General features: G+C 46.7%; 1 protein-coding gene across 1 annotated transcript in view; it reads left to right on the forward strand.

Annotated features, from left to right (window-relative positions):
* Positions 1–24,832, forward strand: part of LOC140388484 (transmembrane protein 163a-like) — a 347,952-nt gene that overhangs the window by 178,050 nt on the left and 145,070 nt on the right. The window contains exon 3 of the mRNA XM_072472760.1: positions 18,792–18,835. Within this exon, the coding sequence (XP_072328861.1) occupies positions 18,792–18,835 (44 nt within the window). The remainder of the gene's footprint in view (positions 1–18,791; positions 18,836–24,832) is intronic.

The following is a 24,832-nucleotide window of genomic DNA, read 5'->3' on the forward strand; positions in this document are numbered from 1 at the left end:
TGCTTCAGCCAATCTCATATCTCAAGCAGATCTTGCTCGCATCCAAAGGCAGCCCAAAATTCTTCAGCCAGCCTGCCAGCTGCTTGATTATAATGGCAATGCCATAACTGCGTTAGGGTCTTGTCACCTGCATGTCTCCAACAAGGCCATCAAAGCCACACTGCGATTCGAAATCGTCAAGCCTGACAAGGCTTCCCTGCTTGGTGCCCATGCATGCAAGCTACTCAATCTCGTCCAACTCAATCTCGTCCAACGCGTACATGCCATGTCCTCTGTCAATGTGAATCTTCAGGCTGACATTGACAAAATCCTGTCACAATACCCAGATGTGTTCAGTGGGATGGGTACGCTGCCGTACCGATACAAAATCTTACTCAGGCCTGATGCCACGCCTGTGATCCATGCACCACGCCGGGTGCCGGCTCCTCTGAAGGACAGTTTAAAGGCGCAGCTGCAGGAGCTCCAAGACCAGGGTATAATCTCTAAAGTGATGGAACTGACTGACTGGTTCAGCTCGATGGTCTGTGTGAAGAAGCCATCCGGAGAACTGCGCATATGTATAGATCCCAAGGATCTTAACCGAAACATAATGCGGGAACACTACCCGATCCCGAAGCGGGAGGAGCTAACCAGTGAGATGGCACATGCCAAATTCTTCACGAAGCTAGATGCATCACGTGGCTTCTGGCAGATACAACTGGACGAGTCCAGCAGGAAGCTCTGCACGTTTAATACACTTTTCAGAAGGTACGGTTACAACCGCATGCCGTTTGGTATTGTTTCAGCCTCTGAAATCATTCACAGGATCATGGAACAGATGCTAGAGGGCATTGAGGGTGTGCGGTTTTATGTTGATGACGTCATTATATGGTCCATGCCCCTAGAGGAACACATATCTCGTCTCCAACAAGTCTTTAGACGCATACATGCCAACGGCCTCAAGTTGAACAAGGCCAAATGCTCCTTTGGCATGTCATCAATCAACTTTTTGGGTGATCAAATATCCCAGCAGGACGTGCAACTGGACTTGGACAAAGTCAAGGCCATCAACACCTTGAAGACCCCGGAAGACAAAAAGGTGGTACTCCGCTTCCTGGGCATGGTTAACTTCTTGGGAAAGTTATTCCCAACCTCGCATCACACACGACGGCTCACAGGCATCTGGTGAAGAAGTCCACTGCCTTTCAGTGGCTACCCACACATCAAGCAGAGTGGCTCGAGTTAAAGGCAAAGCTCACCACTGCTCCGGTACTAGCGTTTTTTGACCCAGAGCGGGAGACCAAAATCTCCACGGACGCCAGCCAGGACGGCATTGGTGCGGTGCTCCTCCAGAAGGATGACTCCTCGTCCTGGGCTCCAGTGGCCTATGCGTCCAGGGTCATGACTCCCACTGAGCAGAGGTATGCTCAGATAGAGAAAGAGTGCCTGGGCCTCCTCACCGGTATTGTAAAGTTCCATGATTACGTCCACGGTCTACCAACCTTCGCAGTAGAGACTGACCACAGACCCCTAGTCCATATCATTCACAAGGACTTGAATGACATGACGCCCAGGCTTCAGCGCATTCTCCTTCGACTCAGGTGTGATTTCGAATTGGTTTACACACCGGGCAAGGAGCTAATCATTGCGGATGCCCTGTCTCGCGCCATCACCTCGCCCTGTGAATATATCGACTTCATCCGCCAAATTGAGGCACATGTGCAACTGTGTGCCAGCAACCTCCCGGCCTCAGACAAACGAGTCGTCAACATTCAAGAAGAGACTGCCAAGGACCCTCGTGTGCAGTGGGGCATACATCACCTTGCAAATGGTTGGCAAAAAGGGCAATTCTCCCAGTTCTTTAATGTCAAGGATGACCTAACAGTTGTCGAGGGGATCCTCCTCAAGCTGGATCGTATCGTTATTCCTCGCAGCCTCCAGAGCTTAGTGCTCAAACAGATCCACGAGGGACACCTTGGTATCGAGAAATGCAGGTGCAGGGCCCGGCAGGCTGTCTATTGGTCTGGCATCAATGAGGACATATCCAACATGGTCCTCAATTGTGCGACTTGCCACCGTTTTCAGCCTGCTCAGCCCAAAGAAACACTCCAGCAATACGAGATCGGTACCGCTCCGTGGTCTAAGGTGGGAATCGACCTTCTTCACACCAATGGGTGTGACTACGTGCTTATAATTGACTACTTCTCGAGTTACCCCAAAGTGATGAAACTGTCCGACCTCACATCAAGGACTGTCAACAAGGCCTGCAAGGAGACATTTGCCAGGCATGGTATTCCGCTCACGGTCATGAGCAACAACAGTCCCTGCTTCTACAGCCAAGAGTGGTCCAACTTTGCGAATCTATACCAGTTCAAGCACATTACCTTAAGCCCGCATTACCCGCAATCTAATAGGAAGGTCGAAAAAGGGGTCCACATCATGAAGCAACTGCTCTGCAAAGCTGCGGACTCAGCTTCTGACTTTAACCTTGCGCTCCTGGCGTACAGGGCAACCCCTTTATCCACCGGTATGTCTCCGGCACAACTCCTTATGAATCATGACCTGCGGACGACTGTTCCGGCCATTCATTTACCTGACCTGGATCACCTCCCAGTGCTGCAAAAGGTGCAGCAACTCAGGAACCGGCAAAAGCTGACATACAATGCTCATGCTACTGATTTGCCTGTGCTCTCTCCGGAGGATGCTGTTCAGATCAAGTTGCTTGGTGGAGGCTGGTCAGCTCCAGCTGTTGTTGATCGTCAGGCTGCTCCCAGGTCGTTCGTGGTTCGCATGGCTGATGGATCCATTGTCAGGCGCAACAGAAGGGCACTACGCAAACTTGCCTGCCCACCACCGGATCTCACGTTCCCAACTGTCATTATGCCTTTTCCGGACACATCGCTCCACGAGGCCACCAATCTGACTGCAATCCCGCCTGTCAAGGCGCCGTCGTCCCCACCTCCACCTCTCAGGAGGTCGACAAGGATCTGACGCTAGCCCCTTTGGACTTATAAATATTTCCTTTGTACATATTGTTCTGTATCTGCACGCTAGACACCTTACATGTACTTATGCATTCACTCGCCATTTTCTGTAAATAGTTATATCTGTAAATATGTTGTATATGCTCTAAGCAACCGACAATTTTTTTTTAAAAAGGGAGGATGTCATAATATGCACCCATGCTCATCATGAGGTAAAAACAGGCAGTGACAGACACCCAGGTTAACCAATCAACATACAGGACAGAACACGACGAATCACCAGACAGAACATCAGAGGGGGGCTTCCGACTATAAAACACATGAGGCATCAGCACTCCGCCTCTTTCCACTGGTGACAACTGTAGTGACAGTCAGGGTGTATATGTCAGTCAGCACCTTCTACACGTGGATCAGAGCTAGCCTGGTCTAGTAAGTTAGAGTTAGTACACTTAGAGTAGTAGAGTGTCAACCCACAGCCCGCTGTGTGCATTGTTACAGAAGTTCAATAAATTGTATTGAACCAACGCCTACGTTTGGTGTATGCTTTACAGTTCATCTGCATCGTGTTGCAGTCCGTGTTACCCCAGGGTGAATAACACAACATGACTTTCATTTCAATTAATAGTCACAGACACTTTCTTTTCCATACCATTAGTTAGATGTGTGGCTCACACACACTGTAATCTGCCGCTCGTCATCTAAATGTTGCTGCTGTAGTACGATCGCCTGCAAGTTTCCCGCCATTCTTGGTCATCTTGCGAGTGATTTGAAAAGCCATCACGGGGATTATTTTGCGTAATATTCCATGTCAGTTTTTTCTGCATCAAATCGTTTGTGCACGTGGAATAGAATCATAGAATCACAGAATAGTTAAAGGACACATAAAGGCCATCCGGTCCAGCAGCTCTCTGCTGGAGCAATTCAGTTTGTTCCACTCATTGGCCCTTTTCTTGTACCTAGTAATTCTTTTTCTGCAGGTACTTAGCCAATTCTCATTTCAAAGTCATAATTGATTCTGGCTCCACCATCTGCTCAGGCAGTGCATTCCAGATCCGAATTCACGTGTTGCCTTTGGTTATTTTGCCAGTCACCTTCCTTCAGTCTTTGTCCTCTAGCTTTTGACTACTCTGCCAAAGGGAACTGTTTCTCTCTTTCTGCTTGTTGGGAAGATGTTGTCTTTTTTGTTTTTTTTTAAATTTGTTTTTATTCAAAATGTTGCAATAATTTTTACAAACCACTACAAAAAGAAAAACAACGAAAAGAAAACATAGCAATAAAACAGAAAACAACTTAACCATTTAACAATTTAACAAAACAAGGTGGGTATCTGCCCTTTACAAATGGAAACCATCCACCGCCCAAACCACCATCCCCTCCCTCCCCCCCCCGCCCTTTCTGGTTTGCTGCTGCTGCTGACCTCCACCTAACGTTCCGCAAGAAAGTCAAGGAACGGTTGCCACCGCCCGGAGAACCCCTGCAAGGACCCTCGCAAGGCAAACTTTATCCTCTCCAACCTGAGAAATCCCACCATGTCACTGACCCAAGCCTCTACGCTTGGGGGTTTCGCGTCCCTCCACATTAACAAGAGCCTTCTCCGGGCTACCAAGGAGGCAAAGGCCAGAACTCCGGCCTCTTTCGACTCCTGCACTCCCGGATCGTCTGATACCCCAAATATCACTATCCCCCAGCTCGGTTTTACCCGAGTATCCAAGACCTTGGACATAGCCTTTGCGAAGCCTTTACAAAATCCTGTAAGCACCGGGCATGCCCAGAACATATGGACATGGTTTGCTGGGCTCCTTGAGCACCTCACACACCTGTCCTCCACCCCAAAGAACTTACTCATTCTCGCTACTGTCATATGCGCCCGGTGCACCACCTTAAACTGAATCAGGCTAAGCCTGGCACAAGATGATGAGGAATTGACCCTGCCCAGGGCATCAGCCCACAGGCCCTCATCCAGCTCCTCACCCAGCTCCTCCTCCCACTTGCCCTTCAGCTCCTCTGCCTCCTGCAGCTCCTGATATATTTCCGATATCTTGCCATCCCCTACCCACACGCCCAAGACCACCCTGTCCTGTATCCTCCGGGCAGGCAGCAGCGGGAATTCCCCCACCTGCTTTTTCACAAATGCCCGAACCTGCATGTACCTAAAGGTATTCCCCAGGGTTGGCCCAAATTTCTCCTCCAGCGCCCTCAGACTCAATCGACGCATTCATAGGGGCCAGCATCTCCGCCTTTAAATCCGCAAAGCAGTTTCTTAAAAGCTCCTGCTGCTCCCGTGACCACTGGGTCCACGCTGCCTGATCCCCGCCAGCCGCCACCTTGCTTTTTCGCTCCCGTTCTCCTCTCTTCTCCAAAGCAGCTTTTCTAACCGCCCCACTCCTGGTCCACCCCATACAGCGCTGGGGGACCCTCACTGTTTCCTTCCCACACCGGGAATCGTCGTCAATGTGCCGCTGGAGCTTCTTAAAAGGGCCCAAAAGTCCGTTATCGGCGGGAGCTGCTGACCGTGCGACCTACCAAGGCATAGCCGCAACCGGAAGGCCGGGAAGATGTTGGTTACAGATTGGTATGTCTTCAAAAAGGCTCTTTAGGTTAACTGTTGCTCTTCATTGACTATTATAATTATTTGCACATGTACAGTAAATGGCATAAACCAGGAGCCGTCCCATTATTAGGTCTATCCCTGTCCCTGCTCAATACTGCACTGATCCTGGGTCTGAGTCATATGCCATCTTGCATCAATGTGTGGGCAGTACTGCAATCAATCCCACATTAACCCTATGGGCTGAAGTTTGCCAGAATTTGTCAGAGTGTTTGGCTCTCTCCAGATACACAGCCAAGTTTTCAGATCAGATTTTCTGACACTCTGACAATAAAGACCAGGGTGTGGGTTTATGCCGTCCATCTGGTGGGACGGAGCCTGATAGAGCTGGCAGGGCCGACTCCACAGAGATCGGGGCACCACCTTTAAAGGGCGTTCTGATCATCAGAGTTAAAACTTTCATGCAACCCCCCACCCCACCACAAAAGTATTGGGGGCTCTCCCACACCCCTCTCCCCCCATGATACAGTCATCAGGGGGGCTCTCCCAAGCCCTCCACCCCGCATGATACAGTCATCAGGCACTCTCCCACCTAGGGCAGTCATCGGTAGTTCACATCCCCCCCGCCGCAGCCAACAACCACCACGGTAGTATCGATGCTGCTCCCCCTTCAATGTCAAGTGCCCTCCCTCAATTCCTACTCTCCCCCCCTCCCCAGATTTCAAAAAGGTGTTGCCATTCACTCCGAGGCAAAGGGATTTCCCTCAATTGCCAATTTTGCTGGGCTCGCAAAATACTAATGGCGCCTTCTTGAATAGATTATATCAATGGCTGCCTGGAACAGCTGCCGAGTTAGTTGAATTGGAGCTACTGCTTGTTTTATTTTACTGAGCTGGGCATTTGTGATGTTCAGAAAGTATTTAATTAATTAATTAATTGCAAGTTCTACTAGCTCTGTAATCTGAAGCTGGTGTTATGATGTGGCAGGGGGTAAGTGCAATGCTAACCAAATCCCAGAGTGTAACTTTGCAAGCTAACGTAATGATTTTCAATTTGTATTTTACTACGAAGAAGCATGTGTGCTGAGGTTAAGATATAATAGTTATAGTTAGTAGATAGAGATAGTGTTATTGAGTGTAGTTTAATTCTTACATGCATGTTTGCTATTTTGGGGCAGCACGGTGGCGCAGTCGGTTAGCCCTGCAACCTCATGGCGCCGAGGTCCCAGGTTCTGGGTCACTGTCCGTGTGGAGTTTGCACATTCTCCCTGTGTTTGCGTGGGTTTCACCCCCACAACCCAAATCTGTGCAGGCTAGGTGGATTGGCCACGCTAAATTGCCCCTTAATTGGAAAAAATGAATTGGGTACTCTAAATTTATTTTTAAAAAATGTTTGCTATTTAGAATAAGTGTCGAACTCAAATTTAGTAGTGTTAATAAAATTAGTTAAGTTCTTCAAAAGGACTTTGTGTGTCTTTGTGATCACTATGCCTTCCATCCTGGAAACCCCTCACAAAGATCACCACAGTCAGGAGTTACAAATTCCAATAATACTTTCAGAGATTTTAAATAGTAAATTAAAACATTCACAAAAATTTTAACACACAAGACTACATTTACATCGTTAAATTATTCTGACTGAACATTTTCCCCAAAAAGATCTCCACTTGATTAGACTCACAAATAAATAGCCATTTTGGCAACTGTCCCTATAGATATTTAATCTTTAAAAAATGATTAACATTATTACAAGGGACCAACGTTTGAGATGGGGAAGATATGACACAGAGCTTCTCTCTCTCTCACACTGTGCTGTGGTGAATTCCAAAAGCTTTAGAACAGAAGCCTATTTTCTTAAACAAACAGTCACTTCTCTGGGGTGGTTAAAGACTGTTCACTTTACCTCTCCACAGTTCTGTACCAGTGCAGAGCACACTCCAGGGTCCTACATAGCCACTCCCCAAATACAGTTCCCAATACTTCCTTTAATATGTTTTGCCCTTTCATGTTTAAAACCATTGTTCACAACATCTCTCTGAACTTAACTGTCTTCAAAACTAAAAATCTTTCATGTTCTCCAATACACCCACTCTTGGGTCAAATAACACGTAATAACCTTTACTATGTTTACTTATGACAGACCTCCTTAAGTTGTAAACTTGTTCTTACCTCCATTTGAAATTCAACAGCTAAAATCCCACATCCACACATGTCCTAATGCAAATTTCTGCCCATGTTGTGTTTACTTCTACTTCAACATCTAATTTGGTCCTATTCACTTTAAATGCCAGCTTTTGATACTTAGCCCCTTTGATGGTCTCAATTCCATAGACACTCAGTCCCCAGCTTATGTAACTAGTCACACACACACACATACACTCAAATTGTTTCACAGACCAACACAATATCCTCCAAAATATTAAATAATAACATTTTATCATGTCACATTGGACTTCCAAGAGAGATTCAGTGGAGTCTTCTCCTGCAGTGAGGTATTTGAAATCACTGCCTTGAGCTTCCAGGTATTTCTCTGGATCTTTTTCTGGCAATTTTTCCTCGGTGCCCCTGCTTCTTAAGGAGCTCCTTTTCAGGTCAGTATATTTTGTTGATTTTTTTTTCTCAGTCTAGCAGCATTTTGGTTTATCTCTGCATTTCAGCAAGTTTCCGGATTTTATTCCACTGTTGCCATCACTAATTGGCAAGTGTCCATTCCAGATTGGTATGTCTTGTAGAAGGATCTGTAGTCTTCTGTAAGTAAACTATAATTCTTTATTAACTCCTAGAACTCTTTACACTTGTACAGTAAAGGATACAGGCTAGGAACTGTCTCCATTCTTGGGTCTATACACATCTTTGCTCAACCCTACACTGACCCTGGGTCTGAGTCGTGGGTCATCTTACATCACTGTGTGGGCGATACCGTACCCAATCTCACATTAACTATATATGCGCCAGACCCTTATACTACACTGCTCTCTCTAGGCTCTTCATGAATTTGAACACTGCTATTATAACTTCTTTCAAACTATCAATCACACTGCTCATTAGTTATCTGTTCCCGGTCCACCAACATGGTTATGGAGCTGTTGTGCCTTCAAGATTCCTCATGATATTATCTTGAAATCAGCTGGAGAATTGCCAAACCAGTGCCAATCCATTTTTGTTCTGTGCAGTCAAAGGAATGCAAATACACCAAGTGGAAATTTGGGGCTGTTTCTGGTAGAGAATTTATGTCAGACTTCAAATATACAACTGCCAGCAATCCAATAGAAGGACAAGGGCAAAAGACACATGGGAACATCATCATCTGCAAATTCCCTGCCAAGCCACACACCATCCTGACTTGGAACTATATTACTGTTCCTTCACTGTTGCCAGATCAAAATCTTCGAACTCCTTTTCTAACAGCACAGTGGCTGTTCCTACACCAGATGAACTGCAGAGATTCAAGAAGGCGGCTGATCACCACCACTTTGTCAAGGGCAGTTAGTAATGGGAAACATGTCAGCAACATTCTCATTCCATGAAAAGATTAAACAAAGTGTAAGAAGTCAAAATGAAGAAATTAGGTGTAGTAAGATTCTACCTGGAACTCATTTGCACTTCATAATTATGGTATTTTAGTATTTCTATTGGAACTAGGGCAAAAGTTATGACTACAATATTATTACATTGAAAGGCTATTGAATTTGATCTTTTGGCAGTGTATAACTATTTAGTTAAACATATCAGTAGGTTGAGCAGTGGTGAGTTTTACATTATTGTCAGAATATAATTAGGATCTACTGAATGTGTTTAAATACACTTGAGTTTTCATTTATTTATGCTGGTCCACTTGCTGGTCTGCTGGCATCAGACACGATATTACCTCTAGGGAAAGCAGAGGTAATTTAAATGTCATGGTCGGTGCACTTCTGACAGAAAGCACATTGTGACAAGGCATCTGAATGTCGGTTTTTGTGCTCCTTTCAGACAGCAGGATATTTATAGCTGAAGACTCTGGAATAATTTAGAATTTTGTTTCTTTCATTTTATTGTTACTTTGCAAATGCTGGTTAGAATGTGATGCTTTGACCATAATTGATAGTCCAGCACAGATATAACCTGGGTATAACCTGTGTGGATAATGAGGAGTACTACAGTTTTATGTCTTGGCCAGTATTTCATGTTGCTTGGGCATGCGTATGCCCAACACCGGAAGCACATGATATTGTGTGAAAAGACGTAGAGCGCGCATCCCGATATCATTGTGCACTCACACAATATTTTGCGAAATTCGGAAGCTGACAATCAAGCAGGCAATGTAGTCCATTAAGGGGCTGATTGAATTCAATTTGACATGGCCTGTCTGCTTTTACAGTTGGCATGCAGCCCGATTGGCCAGGTAGCTTTTATGCTTAAGCTCCAACCTCGATCCTGGGTGGGATGAACTGCCAGGGCTGAAATAAAATGATAAAAAGGTGTCTGGGGACTGAGGTTTATGTTCGAATGTGCTGCCTAGACACTCTTTGCAGCTTGTTTCCATCGCAATTTATTTTTTACAGGTCTGAAACTCCCGCAGACAGCTCCACAGCAGCTGTCTCCTTGAGGGAGCACATTAGAAGCACAATCATGCACCCTTTCCTTTTCTGCCCACCTTCTCCGGCATCGGTCAGCTTTTCGCAGAGCGCATTTCATGCTGGTTGACCATTAATTGGCCAGTAAGTGTGAAATTGTGCTTCGGGGTCAACCGTGGCCGGGAATCGGGAATACATTTCACAGCTGCTTCCGGGCCCGCCGAGTGCACGTGTCCGGTGGACAAAAAATCCAAGTCATAAAGTAAGAGACTTTTCATTGTCTATTGATTTTAACTCAGTAGGGTTTAGTGAAAAGGAGCAATAACAGGATTCTCTCTCTGACTCATCTTTCATTCTCACTCCACAGTATAAATATTTCCCACTTTCACTGCCTGTTAGCTTTGACAAAGAGTCATTGGACTCTTTTCTCTCCCTACAGATGCTGCCAGACCTGTTGAGATTTTCCAGCATTTTTCCTTTCATAACAGGATTCTCTCTCTTGGTTCTTTGAAAACAATGGAGATTGGAAGTTTCATACGAAGAAAATTATCATCTTACAGGTGAAAACAAATTAGTCCCTCTTTTCACTGGCTGAGGTGATTGTCTGTCTGAGGCAAGGTTTCTTTATTCATGCTGGCTGATGATCTCTGCCTAATGTTGGTAACAGACTGCCTTAATGGGAGTAATATGGTGTCAGCCCCCTCTCCTGCTAGTTTTGCTCATGTGATGGCAGTTTCAATGGATTGCATTGTGCACATAATGTGTTGGAGCCGAGGTGATAGTTACTGAATGGTGGAGAGGGGAAGGGGTGATTGATATCCCATCAATATGCCGGTCATTATTAGCTCACTGAAAGACCTTATAAGACATTGCATTTTCATGGTGCTGACAGGTCTGATAGCCATTGTCTTTTACATCTCTTCCATTGGATGATGAGGGCAGGCAATTTTGTACCTGGAAAACTGATTCGCATTTTTAAATAACATCTCAGATATTTTAGCTCAGTCTAACCTGAAACCATAATCAGAAGTCAGCTGGCTTCCTGGCACCATTTTGAGAGAGTACAGTGTCCATTATTTCATGTTGTTTTCTTTTTAAAAAAATACAAAGTCCTCTGCCCAGCTACTATTATGGACATGATGTGACCATCACAGGTGGTTGGCAACTGGTTGAGCTTCTCCATTCAACAAAAATGCAGAAAGACCTCAGGTGTTCCTGGTGGAGAATGGAGGTATAATAAGATTAGTGAAAAGGAGATGGTTAGGGCCAGCAAACTGGAAACTTTTTAAGTAATGGTGGATGTCAGAATAGTTGCGAATGTAGGTGGGAAGAGACTGGACATGGGGCGAATAAATAGAGTTGAGGTAAGAAGGAATTAATTTAATTGGGCAAGAACAGGTTGAATTGATAAGTCTACCAGGGCAGACCTCTTTATGGATCTTGGGAAGGATGTTGTAGGGATTGATGTGAGATTGGTGGGCTCTATCTTTAGAGGCTGTGGAAGGAGATCTCCGGAGGAGATGATATCAGTGACAGTCTTGAAAATGGTGGCTTGATGTTCAATGGTGGGGTCGTGGTCCTGCAGGAGGTAGGAGGAGATGCCAGAGAATTGGGGCGTGATTTATAGAATCCTTGCAGTGCAGGAGGCCATTTGAATCTGCACTGACGCTCTGAAAGAGCCCCCAACCTAGACCCAATCCTTTGCCCCATCCCTGTAACCCCACCTAATATTTGGACACTATCATGGCCAATCCACCTAACCTGCACGTCTTTTTATTGTGGGAGGTGTCATGTGAGAGTACCTTTAAGAAATGGGTGTTTATGAAATGTACCTTTAAGAAATGGGTGTTTATCAGTGATGTCACAGTGTGGGTGGAGCTGGGCTGTCTGTGAGCTTTTTACTTTTGTTTTAGGCTGTTTGCTGCAGGGTGTGTTTTAGTTTGTTTTCAGTGTTGGAGCTGAAGCCAGACAGAGCAAGTGTACTATTGATCTCTCTGCCATGAAAAGACTATCTCGTGATCATTTGGTAAATTCAGAATTATAAATGTTCTCAGTAGTGAATGTAAACCTAATGTGCTTCTGTTAAAAAGTGTTTCTTTTGTCTTCTGGATGTTGTTTGGGAAGTTATTAAGGATTACTTAGTGTTGTATTCTTTGGGGTTTTTATTTGAATTGATGGTTGTTAAGATGTTCACTGTATGTTTTATAAAGGTTAACTTGAGTTCATAGAATAAACATTGTTTTGCTTTTAAAAAATACTTTTCCATTTCTGCTGTACCACACCTGTAGAGTGGGCCATGTGCTCCCCATACCATAATCTATTAAACGTTGTGGGTCAGGTGAACTCCATGATACATTTTGGGGTTCTCTAAACCCTGGCCCATTACAGAGGAAACTGGAGCACCCGCAGGAAACCCATGCAAACACGGGGAGAACGTGAAAACTCCACACAGGCAGTGGCGTAAAGGCTGAATTGAACTTGGGTGTGGTGAGGTAGCAGTGCTAACCACAGTGCCACCAAAATCGGAACAAATCTATGTCCCGTTTTGAGCAAGTTTAGCAGGGCATTTCTCGGCGGCTGCAGCACCTAGAAACACCCCGCTATCCAACGACATTTTGCCGTTTTTTTCAGTCCAGAGTTTCTCTCTGCCGAGGCCTCACTTACAATCATTTCCTGCGGGCGAGCCCAGGAGGCCGTTTTGCCTGGTTGCCCAGGTATTTCCCCTACTTTCTGCCCCCTCCCGTTTTTGATATCCCCTCTCCCACAGCCTCAGGAAGGCCCCTGGGAATACCCCCTCCACCTGGCAAGGTGCCCCCAGCCCCATCCAAGGCAGTGCCAACTTGGGAACTGGGAACGTTGCTACTGCCACCCTGGCACATTGGCAGTGCTCCTGCCAGTCTGGAAGTGCCAGGCTGACAATATCAAAATGCCCAGGTGCTAGAGGGAGTGCCAAGGTGCTATCCTGCCCAAAACCTGAGCACCCAGGTGTCTCTATTGGCCTGGGAGACCCCCCTAGGTGCTATTACTACTGGTCCACATTTATGGAAATCAGTACTAAACGGCGCCCAGGTGTGGTCTCACTAGAGGTGAGATCCCCGGCGCTGGGAGAATCCTGTGAATGCATATTTTTGCTGATCTCACGAGATTCAACGGCATCATCCCAACACCAAGTCGGGCGCGACGAGATGGTTAAATCGCCTCTTGGTGATCAGCTCGATTTATCAAAAAGCAACAGTGCCACACCAGGCAGCAGATGTAATGGCAATGTTAGGGTTGGACCTGAGAAAAAGTGAGATGCCTCAAATTCAGAGAGTGAATGATTAGAGTGAATGAGGGAAGCAGAGAAATGGAAATGCTGCTGCCATTTGCCAGTTCCAAATGAGGAAATCAGGAGGGGGTAACACGTTAGAAGAAGGGGGTCCAGGTAGAATGGGAATTCTGGGGCAGGATTCTCCCAGCCCTGGGCCAGGTCAGCGACTCCCCGCGACTGGGCCACGCCGCCCTGACACCGGCACGCGATTCTCCGCAGAGCCATTGGCGCCGGCGTGGTTGGGGCGCGCCGGTCGCGGACCGCTCTACGCGACCAGCCCGCCAATTCTCCGCCCAAATGGGCCAAGCGGCCGTAAGAAAAAAAACGAGTCCCGCCGGCGCCCTTCTAACCTGCTCTGAGCCGGCGGGACCTCAGCGTTGAAGGGTCGGGTGGCGGCCTGTGAGGGCTGGGGGGGGGGGTTGACCCCGGGGGGGGGCCTCCGATGTGGCCTGGCTCACGATCGGGGCCCACTGTTTGGCGGGCCGGCCTCTAAGGCTGGGGGCATCCTTTCCTATGCGCCGGCCCCTGTAGCCCTGCGCCATGTTGAGTCGGGGCCGGCGCGTTGAAGAAGGCCACTGTGCATGCGCGCGTTGTCGCCGGCGCCACTGCGCATGCGCGGATCCCGTGGCTCACAGTTCACGCAGGGATCGGCAGCTGGAGCGGCGTAAACCGCTCCAGTGCCGTGCTGGCCCTCTATTGGGGCCAGAATTCGTCCTGGCAGCGGCCCGATCACGCCGTCGTAAATGACAGCGTGGACACTCTCCCGCGGGATTAGAGAATCCCGCCCCTGAAGGGAAGAGAAAACCTCCACTGCATGGAAATGCTCCGAGCCAAAGATGTATAGATGGAGGTGAAGGCAAAGGAACAGCTCAGTTTTATGCTGAGCCTGAAATTCATTGAAATGGTGGTGATGGACGATGAAACCTGAGGCCTTTTTTGTCGAGTGATTGTTAGGGATCAGAGAGGGAAAGGTCAGAGGGGACAGCGAAAACACAGCTGGGGTGAGATTGGAAGAGGAGAGTTAAGTGGCTGAAGGACCCGGAGCGGTATTAATATCCAAGAGATGTTGAAGCTGGCGATCCTTGATAGAGAGGAAGAAACATTTCTTTTGTTCAGGGTCAAATGAGGTGCAGGATGTAATGGAATAGTAGAGCAGAACAGTTTTGATATTGAGTATGTCGGTCCTGCTGAAAAGACCCTAAAAACCTGCCATTTTGACCGAGCTTTTGCTTATCAGCCTTAACATCTCCTGTGCAACTCAGTGTCGAATTTTGTTCAATAATACTCCTTGAAAAAACAGTTGAGATGTTTTGCTGCCTTAAAGATGCTACATAATGAAAATTGGTGTTACTGAAAACACATAAAACAAACTTTAAACTTTATAGATTAAGCAAGTAATGATTCTAAGATTAAGTGTGCAGGCCCTATAGAAAGAGTGGGCCAGATGGAATGGATGTTTTTTCTTTTTTCCTGCTTTCTTTTGTTCTTAAATAGGAAATAGTGAGAAGAATAAAAAAGAAATGTTTTTCTTATTATACAATTTATAATATTGATCTTCAGTTCATTCTGTAAAGTCTATTTAGAATTCAATTAGAACTGAGTTCACTGTTAGATCCAAAGGATAGGCAATCTTTGTTCTGCTTGAGTGCTTTATTTAAAATGTATTACAAAAATAAATTGTATTAATATTATATAATGTCTTCTGCACCATAAGGATTTAAGCGTTAGGAACATACCAATTGTAATTGGATATAGATTTTACCTGTGAAGCCTTTTGTGATGGTCTAATGGAAAATGTTTATTTGTCGACCATAGATTAAATTCGATTTGGTGGACATTTTATAAAATTACAAAATATTACTGTTGAGAATCAATACAGGAATGTGTAAGAATATGTTTATTCTAAGTCTACAAATATTCTACTTCAGCAAATCTATAAATTGTAGCTTCCTTCCAATTTTATTCCAGAAGTAATGCTATTTTGTAAACCATCAACAACATTCTCTGTTTCACTTCTTTACTTTTGACTTTAATGTTAAGTGTATTGATTTAACTACAGTATTCATTATTTAATGTAAAAGTAAACTTGGCCCACAACCAGCTGTATACTCAAAACCATATTTTTCTGCATGAATATTTCATTTTTATAAACATATCAGCATTTTAATATAATTACCCTGAAAAGATTAATTATCAAAGTAGATAATCATTTTAAATGCAAGTCTATTAACCCATTTTAAACTTCATGTTGTATGGTGTCTCTATTTCTTCTCGATAAGATGCTAGAATCTACTTACTGCGTTATTTATATCACAGAGAGATTGTACACCACAGCAGATTCAGACATGCATGCTGAAAAGGCTGAACGAACTTTAAATATTTAAGCGGACGCTGTATATTTAAAGTGCCTTCTGCCTGTTTCTCCTGACTGATGCTAATCTCTGGACGTTGAGATTAAGAGGTGAAGAATGCATACCTTCAAACCTCTTCTCCCCCATTGCTGACATCAATTTGTAGCTTGATTTACTAGGAATGCACATAGTGGAGAAATTTTAATATCTTGCATTTAGGCCAGTAGGATGTCCAAAGCTCTGCAGCAGGCATGGTGTGAAGACTCTAAACGTCGATTATTACACCTGGGAGTCCTGGCTGCTGACAGAGGAAAATGGCAGCACCTCCTCTGGGCTGGTGTGCATCATCATGAGGACCAGTAACTACAGTGACTTGTCAACAGATGGCAACGCAGAACACAACAACCTATATGGACACTTGGTAGCTTCATATGGGCATCTGTGGCAGAACCAATCTCTCAAGCAAGGCTTGGTCTTTTCAGCCATGAGCAAAGATGTGCCAAATGAAGTCAGCCCACCTGACATGGATTTGATGGCTACATGGCCATCATCTTTTGTAGACGGATGGATGCTAGAATTTGCATTTAGGGCTATGTAGAGATAGAACGCCTCAAAATGAGCAACATCATGGTTGAGTGCCATATTTCAGATCTTGCCAGGAAAAAAAACCAGAACCTTAATTCAATGAATTGGGGACATATGCAATTAGGAGATATGTTAATTTAGAATACATTTTGAAGTGTTCTATCCATCTGAGTGTCTAGCCATCCCAGGAAACCTTCTGGCCATGGAGCTTGACCTGTCCTTTCTTTTGATGTTAATGAAGTTGGATCTGACAAAATGGGGGTATTTGCAACGTTTTTTGACATGTTTGCTTTCACTTTGTTGCCCTACACCATCACTGCCTGTATCAAGGTTTGTAACCTGCAGAGAGTTGTCTATTTAATTAGCCATTTGGGTCAGGTTGGGTGCTCCCACGTGACTTGGGTGGTTGGGGCTGAGTCAGGTCGGACAGATCAGCCTGAGCTGAGTTGGTGGAGTCAAGATTGCTTTAACCACTTGGAGCATAGAAACATCAGGTACACGAATTTAATAGGACTTAAAAGTTTTGTATTGCCTGCTTGAAAAAGGTCCATATTTCAGTCACTGCCGTTGTTCAGATAGCCCCATGTGAGGTGCTGTATTGTACAACATAATGCTTCAATTAGTCCACTTATTGTTATTCTGCCCTTTCATTTCTCTATACTATAGGTTAAAGCCAGTTTGAAATACCAAAATCGAGGAGCTATACATTCCATAAAGTTAGCTTATTTACCCCTATGAGACAACCTGGATATGATGGAGAAAGTTGGCTTTTATCTGTTAATGCTGGTTATCACAAAGCATATCAACTTGCTTTCACCAGAACCACTCTTGACAGCTTCTGGCTTTGTGCTGTGAGTGATCCATGAAGACAAAAGGAATTTGCAGCCAGATGTCAAATTGATTTGGTTCTGATACTTATTATCTGCAAAATTGCTGAAACTGCAGATACACTTTAAAGACGTTGGTATAATTGGCAGTTATATTTGATTTTCTTTCTTCCTTGTTGAATCTCAAAAGGCAGCCAGCTCTTCTGGGACCATGAAGGGAGAAGAGAGAGCAAGGTTGTCACAAAGAGATATTAATTTGGATCCAATATTAACAGAGTGATAGTGAAGAGTTGCATATTTTAAAAAATAACGTAAATTACGGTAATTTTCTTTCCAATCTTTGCTACTGCTAATTTGTTATTAATAAACAGTTTCACAAGTTATTAATTTGTTATTAATGAATAGTTTCACAAGTTTATAGTCAAAGGTACTGTGTGATGAAGTGTATATTCTACAATATTTTGAGGTCTTGCCGATCGCAAGAAGTCTTGGACCATGACCTGCAAGCTAAAAATGGGTAGGGTTTCTGTTTAACCCTTGTCATCATTATTTATCGAGCATATAGAAGGCACGCACTAATAGGGAGCACAGCTAATTTATAGGACCATTGTGTATGCTGAAAAATATCTTAGCAAAGAACTAAAATTGTAATACATTTATTATTTATGCAAAATGCATTACATCTTCTATCTGGAACCAGGGTCAGTAAAAGTCCAGAGGTGTATGGATTTTTCAGACAGTATGGAATTCAATTTTAAAGGACGTTTCTGGAAACTTTGAAATCGATAAGTCCACAACTTACAAATTTCTTTATCCAAAGAGTGGTGATTTAGTGGATCTTGCGAGCACTGGGAAATTGTACAGATGGATATATTTAAGGGGAAGTATCACAAAGATATAAGGGAGAAGGGAATAGAGAGTTATAATGATAGATGTGGATGAGGAAAGATAAATAATAATAAAAAATAAATAATCTTTATTGTCACAAGTAGGCTTACATTAACACTGAAATGAAGTTACTGTGAAAAGCCCCGAGTCGCCACATTCTGGTGCCTGTTCGGATACACAGAGGGAGAATTCAGAATTCTCAGCTGGTACGGGAATTGAACCCGTGCTGCTGGCCTTGTTCTGCATCACAAATCAGCTGTCTAGCCCCCTGAGCTAAACCAAGATGGGAGGAGACTTGACAAGCAACTGGCATGGTTTGGCCTAATGGTTTGATTTTGAGCTGTATAACCTATGTAATCCAATGCAAAATCAGTTTGGTTGATGACACCTGACCACTTTAGGAATCATTTGGCCAATAGAAAGTCTCCACGTCTTTTACCTCAGGCGACTGCTTCTATTATGATCACATTGTGCACTGTGTATTATTCAAAATATCATAATTTCCCGAACAACAATTACATTACTGTATTTGGAAAATTAAACCATGGCCACATTTGGGCGGGGTGACTGAAGGGATATTGAAAAATTTGATTAAAAATGTATCAGGTGGCTTGGCGGGTTTCTGGATAAGAAAGCTGACTTGGCTGGAGGCAAATTAGCCTGCACATTTCACCGAATGCTTTCCGAAGAATCTATCGATATTTGAATAATTTTCCATTTAATCTGGCAGAATCGTGCTGATTATTGTGTTTCCTTTCTTTCAGCTGTTTCCATCATGCGGCACAGTGCATCATCCTTTGGGTTTGCTGTAAGTAATATTGTGCAACTAAACACAGTAAAAGTTTAAAAGGGCCCGACTCAGGTTAAACAGGGGTTGGTCCAAAAACAAAGGGCGGGATTCTCCATTGGCAGGATTGTATTGACGAGCTGAATTTGTCAGTCCAGGACACAGAGGTAAGTGCGGTCTCGGCGGGGCGTTCCACGTCGAGGCCAGGAAGAGTCCAGTTTGATAGCGGGATCGTTCTTCGTGCTGCAGACTCCAAGAAACACCTGCTAAATGCGCCCAAAATAGGGGCGACATTCTCCGATGCCCCGCCGGGTCGGAGAATCGCCGGGGGCTGGCGTGAATCCCGCCCCCGCCGGTTGCCGAAGTCTCCGGCACCGGAGATTCGGCCGGGCGGGAATCGCGCCGCGCCGGTTGGCGGGCCCCCCCGCTCGATTCTCCGGCCCGGATGGGCCGAAGTCCCGCCGATAAATTGCCTGTCCCGCCGGCGTAAATTAAATCACCTACCGTACCGGCGGGACAAGGCGACGTGGGTGGGCTCCGGGGTCCTGGGGGGGCAGATAGGGCGATCTGACCCCGGGGGGTGCCCCCATGGTGGCCTGGCCTGCGGTCGGGGCCCACCGATCCGCGGGCGGGCCTGTGCCGTGGGGGCACTCTTTCCCTTCCGCCTCCGCCACGGTCTCCACCATGGCGGAGGCGGAAGAGACTCCCTCCACTGCGCATGCGCGGGAAACTGTCAGCGGCCGCTGACGCTCCCGCGCATGTGCCGCCCCGAGATGTCATTTCCGCGCCAGCTGGCTGGGCAACAAAGGCCTTTTCCACCAGCTGGCGGCGCGGAAATTCCTCCGGCGGCGGCCTAGCCCCTCAATGTTGGGGCTCGGCCCCCAAAGATGCGGAGCATTCCGCACCTTTGGGGCGGCGCGATGCCCATCTGATTGGCGCCGTTTTGGGCGCCATTTGGCCGACATCGCGCCGTTTCCGGAGAATTTCGCCCCAGGTCTCTGTGTTTTCCCATTAAATCGCACCCGGGATCCTTGACATCCACCTGCGAGGGCAGACAGACTCCCATCTGAGAGAAATCATAACACTCTCTCAGTATTGCATGAGAGTGTCACCGTTGACATTTGCACTCACCCTGGGGTGAGATTTAAACCCATAACTCACAGGCAACAATGCTACCAGATGAATAATAATAATAATCGTTATTATTGTCGTAAGTAGGCTTACATTAACACCGCAATGAAGTTACTGTGAAAATTCCCCAGTCGCCACACTCCGGCGCCTGTTCAGGTACACGGAGGGAGAATTCAGACTGTCGAAAGACAACAGCTGACAAAACAATTTGCATGCGCAGTCACATGCATACAAACTAAAAGAAACACATAAGCCCTGAAAATGTGCTGACTAAAATGCTGGAAATTACACTATAATTAAATCCCTGAGACGTCTGCTGTGGACCCTGCCAGAATATGTGGAATCCGTAGGAGGACACTTAATTAAGTGGGCAATGGACGACACGATACTGGACCTTATCTGAAGCAGCTGGCCAACCCTACATGTTGGAAAGTCTTGATTACAATTATGAAGTCCAGGAGATGTCCAGGTCGTTTTTATTTATATTCGGTCATGGGATGTGGGTATCACTGCCCAGAAGGAAAAATCAGTAAAAATGGGGAAATAGGAATACTGGTACAAACTGGTTTTGTATACCTGAAAATGGAATACCAATTAAAACTGGGAAATTAGAGCACTGATCGGAACAATTGTTTTTCTGGAAGCCGGGAGATCTAACGCGACCTCACGAGATGTTGGGATGTGAATCCCGCCCATTGTGAGTGGGATCACTCTTTGGCAAATCTACATATTAGAGCAAGACAGTCTTGGGCAAGCGCCGTTCAGTATTGATCTCCACAAGTGGGGACCAGACGGAACGGCACACTTGGAGTCCCCCAGGGGATCGGAGGATCCTAGCTGCTTGCCCTCTTGCCAGGATGGGTGCCAGGTGTCAAGCTGGCATTTTCCATGCGGTGGCGATTGGGCCGAGGGTGCCCTGTGTGCATGTTGGGGCATTGCGGGGTGTCTGGGGACCCGCTCATAATGAGTTGGGACTTGGGGGATGGGGGCTGGGGGGCAATCGGGTTGTGTTGGGGGTTCCAGAGATTGGCATCCCGATCTCGCTACACTGAGGAGTTCCGGTGAGCGGAGCTCCTCGGTGCAGAAAACAGGGCTACGTGCAGCCTTGGCCATGCATTCACCGCTGAGGCCCCGTACCTAACCCGAGTAATGCTTGATTGCATTCTGTTTCTCGGTACTGCGAGCTCCGGGAAACACGTGGCTAAACGCACTCACTCTGGGACCTTGTTCCTGTTTAGTTAAATTATGCCCCAAGTGTGGGTAAATACCAGTGTGGATCTCACCCAAAAAGTAGGTGAATAACACCCCACCGAACGTGCCCAAAATGATACCACAAAGATTTTGGTTAAATTGCGGCTGTAACAAATTGTAATAGCTTAATGAAGCCATTATGGAAAAAGTGCTCCTTGGATAGTTAATTGAGCAATCTGAAGTAATAGATTTCAGAACCCAGTGAAACAATCTGAAAATGGAGTTGCTTGGAAAATGGAGAAAATTAATTGATGTATTTTTCTGTGGCAAATGTTCTTATTTTGATCTATATTTATAAAATGGTGGATTCCATTTCTTTTCCACTGACTGAGAATTTGGCCAGTCAGTCAGTTATTATATTAAAGGATTTTAGAAGATGTGACAGCAATGTGTGGTGCAGACTTTAGGAATTCTGGGAATAAACTTAATTGCCCCTTCCCCATATGGCACACAGGCTCACAATGACAATGTCCCAGATTTATACACTGGCAGTAGGTGGCGCCATTATGCAGCAGGAACTGTTTTAGCATAGCTTTTCTTACACTCACAGTTGATGTTATAACTGGGCGGGAAGATCCCAGAATGGACCTCTGGCTCCAGAGACTGTGGACGGCATTCTCGGGCGCGCTGCACTGGCTTCTGGTCGGCGCCCCTGCCAGCAAAGGTATTCTCCGTGCCGCCAGCTGGCCAATGGGTTTCCCATTGCAGGCAGCCCCATGCCATCAGGAAATTGCAGGGCCTGGGTGCACTACCGGTGTAACGGAGAATCCCGAGAGCAGAGCAGCCTTGTAACTTTTACGTTTTAAAAAAAAACATGGAGGAACAGAGTCACAAGACTGCTAAATAGTTAACAAGACAAAAACATTCATTAAACATGAAAAGTTAGATTATGATATAATACTCCTTCACTCCACCCTTAGCTTCACAGATATACACATATTTTATGTTAACATGGATTACAAAGTATACTTCGGGCTATAATGGTCTCAGTAGCATACAGTCCTTTTCAACACATAGGGCAGGATTCTTCCGCTCTGCCTGCCGCAAGAACGCCACGGGCGAGTCGCCGATAATGAAAAAGTCCTTTAACCTCGGGCGGAATTCTCTGGTCGCCGGGCAAACGCGGCCGGAAAATCCCACCCATTAACTGTGTTTAGACACACATCTGGTAAGACACACATTCCACTCTGAAACCAAGTGAATGTCTCTCAAAATCCCACCAGATGATTCTTCACGTGAGAGTTTCCAAATTCCACTCCCAAAAAAGACTTGCTTGAAAATCTTCTTTCACAACACTGCTTTCCATCATCATTTTGCATTATGAATCCATTCCAGCTTTTCAAACTATTTTTTCAAAGAAAGCTTCTGCTCCACTTTTAACAAGGCTCCAGCATCCAGGTTTTACATCTCCCCCTTCAAGATATCTTTGCCTTGACTGTTGCACAAACCCTTCACAATGGCTTTAACTATTTATTCACAGACTGTATTAAGATGGCACCAAACTTTTAACTTACCTCTGAAGTCTGCTTTTCCACGTTAACTCTGGTTACTGCAGCTGTCTTTTTCACTCAGAACACTTTGTCTGCTTTTCCCTCGAATTCTCTTGAACAATACCTTGTTTGACGTCTTGGTCTCTGTTCCCTTAACTTCAGTCTTCCAAGATATTCTTTCTGTCCCAATTCCTTGTTTGTCTGGACTGTATCTGGTTCTTTGGGATGTCTGCCTAACTCCCCGGCATCCTATCTTCAACTGCAAATGAATTCAATTAAAACTAAACTCAAAAGCCTTTCTACCTTAAAAGAGCCCCCCAGTTTCTAAGCAATTCCTTCTCCTTGTCTTAAGTTTTTTATATTCTTCACGCCGCAACTTCTAAACACAACTGAAGCACAGTTTGAATTGAAACTAAAACCACCACACATACAAACACCTTTGTCCAGCTGGAATATAACTATAGGTTCATCCTTCCTTACAGAGAAACACTAAATTAAACCCACTTAAACCCACACCTTGGGCGAAATTCTCCGTTATCGGCGGAAACTCCGCCGATCGGCGCAAAAAACGGCGCAAATCCCACTTGCGTCACGTCATAAAAATGGGCCGATAGTCTGCGGCCCGAAATGGGCTAGCAGCGACGTAACGGGATCCGCGCTTGCGCAGTGGTTCACGCCGTGCAGCGTCATACGCGCTGCACGGCGTGACGGCTCATAAGGCCGCGCAGCTCCCCCCCACCCGACCGGAACAGCCGACCGCAACACCCGACTTGATGGCTGGCCGTCGCTCAGCCCCGAGGTTCGAGTCACGCGATGTGGAGGCGCTCCTGGATGCGGTGGAGCAGAGGAGGGATGCCCTGTATCCCGGGCACGGCCGCAGAGTTGCCCCACGCCACAGCCGGTGTCTGTGGAGGGAGGTGGCAGAGGCCGTCACCGCTGTGGCCCTAACACCACGGACAGGCACCCAGTGCCACAAGAAGGTGAACGACCTCGTCAGAGCAGGCAGGGTGAGCGTCCCCCATATCCCCCATATCCCCTCTCCCCCAAATCCCCCCCTCCCCCATATCCCCCCTCCCCCATATCCCCCCCTCCCCCATATCCCCCATATCCCCCATATCCCCCCTCCCCCATATCCCCCCTCCCCCATATCCCCCCTCCCCCATATCCCCCCTCCCCCATATCCCCCCTCCCCCATATCCCCCCTCCCCCATATTCCCCATATCCCCCCTCCCCATATCCCCCCCTCCCCCATATCCCCCATATCCCCCCTCACCCATATCCCCCATATTCCCCCCTCACCCATATCCCCCCTCCCCCATATCCCCCATCCCCCATATCCCCCATATCCCCCCTCCCCCATATCCCCCCTCCCCCATATCCCCCATATTCCCCCCTCCCCCATATCCCCCATATTCCCCCCTCCCCCATATCCCCCCTCCCCCATATCCCCCCTCCCCCATATTCCCCCCTCCCCCATATTCCCCCCTCCCCCATATCCCCCATATCCCCCATATCCCCCATATCCCCCCCTCCCCCATATCCCCCCTCCCACATATCCCCCCTCCCCCATATCCCCCATATCTCCCCTCTCCCATATCCCCCATATCCCCCCTCCCCCATATCCCCCATATTCCCCCCTCCCCCATATCCCCCCTCCCCCATATCCCCCATATTCCCCCCTCCCCCATATCCCCCCTGCCCCATATTCCCCATATCCCCCCTCCCCATATCCCCCCTCCCACATATCCCCCCTCCCCCATATCCCCCCTCCCCCATATCCCCCCTCCCCCATATCCCCCATATCCCCCCTCCCCATATCCCCCATATTCCCCCTCCATCATATCCCCCATATTCCCCCCTCCCCCATATGCCCCATATCCCCCCTCCCCCATATCCCCCATATCCCCCCTCCCCCATATCCCCCCCTCCCCCATATCCCCCATATCCCCAAGTGAATCCAGCCCTAACCTTAACCTCTGCAATGCACGCGCAACCGATGGCGTGCATTCATATACCTGCCTAACACTGTTGCCTTTTACCCCTGCCACCCCCCCCCCCCCCAGGAGAAGCGCGCACACAACAATAGGGAGCATGTGAGGACTGGAGGAGGGCCCGCTGATGAGAGGCCACTGACCGTACACGAGGA

Source organism: Scyliorhinus torazame, chromosome 2 (assembly GCF_047496885.1).
Source record: "Scyliorhinus torazame isolate Kashiwa2021f chromosome 2, sScyTor2.1, whole genome shotgun sequence".
NCBI classification, from domain to species: domain Eukaryota; kingdom Metazoa; phylum Chordata; class Chondrichthyes; order Carcharhiniformes; family Scyliorhinidae; genus Scyliorhinus; species Scyliorhinus torazame.